The following is a 7,981-nucleotide window of genomic DNA, read 5'->3' on the forward strand; positions in this document are numbered from 1 at the left end:
ATGGCGGACTATGGATTCTGCCATTAAATGGACACTATAGTTGTATAGTTAAGGCAATCTAGTGTTCCCTGTTATCAGCCATTTCATGCTAGAGAGAGTCAGACTGTAGTGTTCTTGAATGTACCGAGTGACATGCAAAAATAAATGCATCTTTATAAAGCTGCTGCACCATTAGAATCCACAGATTGTAAGCAGAAAAGGCCACTAGATGGCGCACTTACAGTACAAATGGATGGATGGGGCAAAGGAGCTGGAATGAAGGCACCACTGCTATAAGAACTTGCTAAGAATTTCTTAGAACTGAATAATTATTATCTGATAGATAAGCAGCCTGGACCAGAGCAAGCATAATATAGAGTGGAGCATGCTAATGGATGCTGGCACTTGTAGTCCAACCATGATGTGGAGGGTGAGAGTAGTTGTAACCCCCTTCTTCCAGTACACATATTGTCCTGTAGATGGCAGTAGATAGATGTGGACCAACTCTCCAGTATCAGAAGTCATTAGCAGAACAAGGGAGAAGCTCCATGAACTAGTATTGCAGCTCCTTATACACTGTATCTGACTGCTCCATTAGCTGCTCATTGAATATGTAGGTGCCACCCAGTCAAGCTGATCTCCAGACCCATGGCACCAGTTCTTTGAAGCACAGTTACTATAGAGACATGCAGCATGGTGCTAGGCAAGGGCTAGTGACTGTGTGCTCCCCTGGCCATCTGTGAAAGGGTTAACCAGGCACCAATGCAGTGATTGGTCGGGGCTGCAGAGTCCCTGAGGACACTTCCTTCTGATATAAGCAGTTCCCTGCTCCACAGACTGGCAAGTGCAAGCTTTTGGGGTTAGCAGCTGGCAGGGGTATAGCAATGCACTTATCCTGAGTATAGCTGGAGCACAGCTGTGTAATCTGACTGGCACTAGCTGTGCCTGGTGAGGTTTGCACTGCACATCTGCTCTTCATGGGAGACTTTTTGCAGAAGTAGTAGAAGAACAGACTGGCATAGTCATAAGAAGTGGTGTCAGCAGAGCCTGGTGGTGGTGGGCAGAGCCATGCCTAGTGACTGGTGAGGCTGGCACTGGATGTAACAGATGAGGGTAAAGCTGGCAGTGGACAAGGCAGTGGGCAGAACTGTGCATTGTGACGCTGGCGGTGGGCAGAGCAGTTCAAGGTGAGACTGGCAGTGAGGAGAGCATTGACTGATAGTGGGCAGAGAAGGGTTTTGTTGGACCTGGCACAGTGCAAGATTGCTGCCCATAGCTGCCCCTCACACCCTTCTGGTCCATGTATTTATGAGTGTCGGGGAGGGAGTTGCTCACTTGGCTGCACAGGGAATGGCTGATCTGAAATCTGTCCCGGCTGATGCCTACATGTCCCTGGCACAGTCCTATGGGCAGACCTTCTATGGAGCTCTCCGTGGTGCTGAAGCAGCGCGCAATTACGCAGGAGGACCTCCAGCCCTGGACTTCAACCCCAGCTCCAGGGACAGGTCTGGGGACAGCAGCGATGACCAGACTGGAGACGACGAGGACAGCTTCGACCCTACAAAGAGCAGCCCAACCTATGACCATGAGGGCAAACTTACCAGCAAGAAGCCCAAGGAGCCTCGCTCACTGAGACTGAGCATCAATGCCAGGGAGCGGCGGAGGATGCACGACCTCAACGATGCCCTGGATGGACTCAGATCTGTTATCCCTTATGCCCACAGCCCATCAGTCAGAAAACTGTCCAAAATTGCCACCCTACTCCTTGCCAAGAACTACATCCTCATGCAGGCCCAAGCCCTGGAGGAGATGAGGAGGCTGGTGGCCTATCTAAACCAAGGACAGACCCTCAGCAGCAACCTCAACAGCTCCTTGGCTCCATTTGGACAATCTTCAGTGTACCCCTACCCTGGAACAAATGTGCCAAGCACTCCTGAGAAATGCTCAGCCTTTCCTGCTGGCACCTCCAGCCTTTGCAAACACTGCACAGACAAACCTTGATGGACCTTCTCATGTAGATCATGCCCAGGACTACCAACCCCCATCATTGTCCCATCACCTACTCAGGACTCTCGGTAATATTTCACCCTCCATTAAACTGTGTCTGGGGATTGGAAGGGGGGGGGGGAGGGGGTCATCATCATCATCACGACCACAGACCATGAGCAGAGCTGTCCATCCATTGTCTGCAGAACCATCTAGATCTGGTCGCATCAGGCGACATTTTCTGATATGGTTGGGGGGGGGGGGGGTCGCTAATAAATCGGATGTCAATTAATGGAACGTTTGGATCTTTGCTTTCTTTTATGTTTGGGAAGCTAGACCATTAGCTTCCACCAAGTTGAGATGATGATGGTGATGATCTTGGCCATAATGAGGGTGATAGTAGACAAAGGTGGGAAGAAGCTCTATAATGATTACATTCAACAAATCTTATTTAATAAAGGATTTCACTTTCTACTGATTCTCACCCATTTTTCAAGTCCTGGCTGATAGCAGAGAACACTACCAGGCTTTCAAGCCATAGGGCAACTTTGGTCATTTAACCCATCTGGTCTCCTGGTTGTTTGCTTGGTATCCATAAGTCTAATGAAGTTATTTACATATTAATCAGTATTTAATTCCATTAATTCTGCTATTTTCAAATTACTATAATCAAAACTGCTCCTAATTTGTGCCATACCATTAATATTGCTATTAGACTTGATGAGAATAGGAGTAGTAGTGCTAATACTAGTATTATATGACCAAAAAGCTGAATGACAGTGTTGTCTATATTGCATATACAGGTAGCAGAGCTCAGTTTGTCATGTGCCAGAATGTTTCCTTCCATCACTATGTGCGTTTCTCAGAGGACTATATCTAAAGCTGACCACATGACAAATCCAGCTCTGCTATGTTCCTGATGGTTATAGTTAGTGGTACACTATCATGGTAGCATTCTATTACCCTATTTTGTGAGTGGTTTTCCAAAATTCAGCAGTAAGCATACTCCATTGTCTGAACTTATATGTATGGAAAAAGAAACATGCACATGACAAATTCATCTCTACTGCATCTATTGGGACAGTGTCAGGGTTGTATTACATCAATATTTGTTATTGTTGTTTACCCCATTATGTGAACTTTGGAAACCTGTGCATGACAAATTCAGCTCATCTACATGCATACACAAAGGAAAATGTTATTTTAATTAGTATATTTAAAGAGACCCCCCTTGTGTCCACTATCCACCTCATTAGTGTATAAACAGATGCAGTAGGGCTGAGTTTGTCATTTGGCACCTTTCCTTGTGATATAATGAACCAGTGGTTTTCTACAGAACTGAGAGTTAGTGAGTTGGAAAAGTGAAACAGAAGGAGAAAGTTGAAGCCCTGCTGCTTCTGGACACAGATATTGTAAAAATGAAGCAGAGCTGAGTTTGTCAGATACAGCAGTTTGGGAGATAAAGCAGGGTTAGGTGTATATGTTTATATAATGTATGGAGCTCAACAAGCTGGGTGTATTGGATTCAGGGGAACCACAATGCAATAGTAAAGGTCCATAAATGGGATATGTATCCAGATGTAGCAAAGCTAAGATTAATGGTGGCATCTTGTCATTGCTATAAGCTATCCTGGTTTTGCCATAGGATTGCAGATACAACTTACTGCAGTAAGGTGAATTATCATTCTCATCAAAAGAAACACTATGGACCTGCTAGATATGTTTCAATATGTATTACATGGTGTATATGGTATATACTGTATATAACACACTGGAAGGCAGAGCATGCACCAAATCAGTACATGTGGGGAAGTTGAGGTGTGGTAAATGTTGGGAGACTATCGCTGGTTTACCTGGGTGTGGACTGTATATTAGGGGACCTTTTACCCCTTATTAGACTGTTCTCCCATCATGGTCAAATTGCTGTTTTGTTGCAACTTTGAGAAAATTGTTGCTAAAATGGTGATTAGACTGGGATATATGGAAACACTCTTGGTGTTGTGATGTTTATTTCCTGAAACCAGTCCTTGCTCATTCCATAAATATCATGGATTGTGAGTGACATTTGGAAATAAAATAAAATGGCAATAACATGATAACAGAAAAGATCCTGACCATCTGAGCTTAGAATACGATAATAGATATCGTAGACTGAACATAGATGTGATAGATAGATAGATAGATAGATAGATAGGTTTCAGATAGACAGTGATGAGATGTTCATAACCCATATTACATGGTCGTACTTTAGGAGTAGAACACAATGGGAGATTAAGTTTGTAATTTAGTGTACCATGGTATTTTTTTTTAACTTAGGATTGTGAATCACAATGTCCATTTATGGATCCAAATGCAAACCCAGCTCTGCTGCATCTATACAGGACCTGCGTCTTCCACCATGATCCTGCTTGTGCTACTTATATGAAATCACAGACACACAGGAAGCACTGGAACCCTTTCTGTGTTCATTAGCAGCTTCTTCGTTATGTGTAGGGCCCAGGGCAGGGACATGTCTCAAAAGATCTGTCACACACCCAGGGTGGGACCAGTTAAGGTTATTAAATCGATTTCCAGAGCTGTCTTCCATCCTGTGCTAATTGGAAGAAGAAGGATTTTGTCCAGGAACCTGATTCCTTTCTGGTATTTAATGACTAATCAAGATGTTACTGAGGCGTCTTTTGTGTAGGAGGGAGACAACATTCAATGTTATCACTCCTGACATGTTCCAAGCCCCGTTCTTTGACCTTCTAGTTTATGGAGGCCATAAACAAGGCACCTACTGTATGAAAACTCCATCAAATGCTATACAGTTATTACTCTGCTTTTAGAAACTTCTTGTCTGTTCATCTTGTATACTATGGACATTCTCATGCAGCATGCTATAAATATTTTCACATTCCATGCTATGGACATTCTCATATTCCATGCTATGGACATTCTCATGCCCTATGCTAGGGACATTCTCATGTAACATACTGTAGATATTCCAATATTCTATGCTATGGATTTTCTCACGTTTCATGTTTTGGCCATTTTCACATACCATGCTGCAGACATTCTGATGCTCCATGCTATAGACACTCATAGGTTGTATGTTATAGATATTCTTACATTGTATGCTATGATTATTCTCACAGTCTATGTCCCTTCAACCTCAGTACACAAACTTATCTTAAGAACATCACATTTTCATAAATTCCCTTAGTCAGTTCCTACTGATACTGAATACTGAACACAAGTGTCTTTTACAGGAGTTCACTTTCTTCTGTTTGTTGTTCCTTTGTTTCACACTTGGCCCTTTCCTTCTACAGGAACCTCATTTCATCAGCATGATGTTCTTATCTTCTGGAACTCCATTTGTTCATTCAGTAGCTCATTTTGTATGCTCCTTTCCCCCTTCCCTTCTAATCCGTTTGGATATTTATTTTCCAGAATCCTCCTTTACATAATGCATCCCCAGACTTGTTCATTGTCTTCTTTTACTTCTTGGTATGCTTGGTTTTCCTTAATGAGACTATGTTCTTGTAAATGTAGCTATATTTGCTTCACTCTATCTTCCAATAACACCATTTCTATATACAGTACATCTTCCTTCCTGCTATTTGCATGCCTTTTCATCCATAGTTTCTGATTTCTTTTTTTCCTCCATTTAGTCGTCAGTTAGCTCTTTATGTCTATTACCTGTTTAATCTCTTAGTTGCCTTCCTTGCTTCACAACCTTAATCTTCTCTATTCAGGTATCTCCTTAAAGGTACACTAAATCTATAACTACTTTTCTCTTCTTTCTTCCATTACCTTCTCAGATATACAGCTTCCCTCCTTTTCTACCTTTTATTACCCTCTTAGGCCTACTTGCTTCCTTCTTTTTCTTTGCCTTTTAGGTCTATAGCTTCCTTTTATGACTGTTTTCTATTCTATTACATGTAAGTCTTCATGTTCCTTCTTCTTCTTCTGTCATCTATTATGTTGTTATGTCTTTTATGTCTTATGTCGTTACTTCTTTTGTTTTTTACCTCCTTAGGTTTTCAGCTTTTATTTCTTGGATTATCTCCTTTAGCTCTACAGCTTCCTCCCTCTTTCTTTTCTCAATAAACTTTTATTTCTATAAAGATGCCTTCCTCTTCTTTCTTGTATTACCCCCTTAGGTCTACATCTTGCTTCCTTGTACTGTCACCTCCTTAGGTCTGCAGCTTCTTTCTTCTATCTACAATTACCTTTTTCAGTTATTAGCTCTTTAGGTCTACAGTGTCCTTCCTACCTCTACCCACTATTCCAACATCAGGTCTACACCTTCTTTTCTCTTATTTCTGTTACCTGCTCAGGTCTACTCTTCTTTCCATGTTTACCTCCTCAGGTCTACAGCTTCTTTTCTCTTGTTTCTACTATTACCTCCTTAGGTCTACACTACAGCTTCCCTCCTTTTATTTCCAGGTTTACCACCTCAGGTCTCCAGCTTTCTTCTTTCTCTTCTTTCTTTTATTACATCCTTAGGTCTACAGTTTCCTTCCTTTTCTATGTACTATTTCCACCTCAGGTCTATACCTTCCTTTCTCTTCTTTCTACCATTACCTCTTAAGTCTACATCTTCCTTCCTCATTTCATGTATTAGCTCTTTAGGTCTACAGCTTCCTTCTTTTTTCTACTATTACCACAGGAGGTATATAGTTTTTTTCTCTCTTATTTGTACTATTGCCTTCTTAGGACAGCTTCCCTCCTCTTCTTTCCACTTTTACCCCCTCTGGTCCACAGCCTCCTTTTTTCTTTCTATTACCTACTTAGGTTTACAGCTTCCTTCCTCTTCCTTTTTTTCCACTGTGCTTCTATTTAGCTAACACTTCCCCCCTGTTCCTTCTGTTGATGTAGTTATAAGCCTTCAGATTCTTTCCTGTTTTTTCAATAATCTTTTTGGATTGACATTTTTTTTTCATTCTTTATTACTCTTCTTTGTCTACAATTAGCATTTTCCTTTTGTCTATGTTTTCATCCCCCTCTCTCCTTTACTGCAATCCTTAGCCTGCAGCTTCACTCCCCCTTTTTTAAACCTTGTAAAGATACAAATAAGAAGAAAGAGGCGCCACATGTGCGGTATCAGTTGTTTGCAAATGAATTTTAGAAAAATGCAATTACGCTTACCAGATAATGTTGTGAAAAGTCACAACTGCTGTAGATCGCTTGACCGGTTATTTAGAATCCCGACCGGTGGGCGGTTATCCTAGGCTGCAGCTGTGGTCTTCTGTTTTGCTCCCAGGGCAAATGACAGGTATAGAAGATAACTTGCAAAAAGGTCAGGATCACTGGAGGCGCTGCCAAGGTTCAGATGAATAATATAGTCCTGATGAAGGGGGCAATCCAGCCCCAGAAACGCGTAGACTACCTGTGAATAAAGATACCTTACATCAGCTATACCACCTCCGATGTATTATTCATCTGAACCTTGGCAGCGCCTCCAGTGATCCTGACCTTTTTGCAAGTTACCTTTTTAAACCTTTATATTCTACATCTCTTTCAGGTACTTTTTCCTTTTCTTCTTACAATTTTCTTATTTCTTGTAATTATTTTTTAATCTGCTTTCTTTTAATGTTCTCTACATTGTTCAGACCCTCCACACAATGGGTCAATTCACCAATGTGATTGAGCGTAAATTTTACAGTGTTTGACACATTTCCACGGCATATTGCTGCATGAAATTTTAGACCCATTTATGAAGCTACCTTGCCTTTTGTAAGCTTAACAAAAGGGTGTGGCCTAGCTGAAAGGGCGTGGCTTAATATGCAACATGATTGGGCCCCTGTCTGTCAGAGATATCCACCATTCTTTTACTAGCACTGTTTGCTGTCTTAAATTGGCACTACGTCTTTTTCTATTTTTATTTGCTATGAATGAGAACACTTAGAAAAGATTTGGCTCATTAAAAAACCAAAATCATCCAAACTGACTAATTCACTCACAAGTACCAAACATGTCCATTGGGGTAGAACAGGTCCATAAAAATCAGCTTGTTGATGGTTTCCAGGTA

At 41.6% G+C, this 7,981-nt stretch overlaps 1 protein-coding gene across 1 annotated transcript; it reads left to right on the top strand.

Annotated features, from left to right (window-relative positions):
- The first annotated feature begins 1,287 nt into the window (after positions 1-1,287).
- BHLHE23 (basic helix-loop-helix family member e23) lies at positions 1,288-1,980 on the top strand. The gene has a single exon (XM_040437939.1). It carries the CDS (start codon positions 1,288-1,290, stop codon positions 1,978-1,980), a length of 693 nt encoding a protein of 230 aa, XP_040293873.1.
- Positions 1,981-7,981: the final 6,001 nt, after the last annotated feature.

This window comes from Bufo bufo, chromosome 6 (genome assembly GCF_905171765.1).
Source record: "Bufo bufo chromosome 6, aBufBuf1.1, whole genome shotgun sequence".
Classification (NCBI taxonomy): Eukaryota; Metazoa; Chordata; class Amphibia; order Anura; family Bufonidae; genus Bufo; species Bufo bufo.

Coding starts and splice junctions, on each gene's coding strand:
- BHLHE23 (XM_040437939.1), top strand. CDS start 1,288: ATGAGTGTCGGGGAGGGAGTTGCTCACTTGGCTGCACAGGGAATGGCT.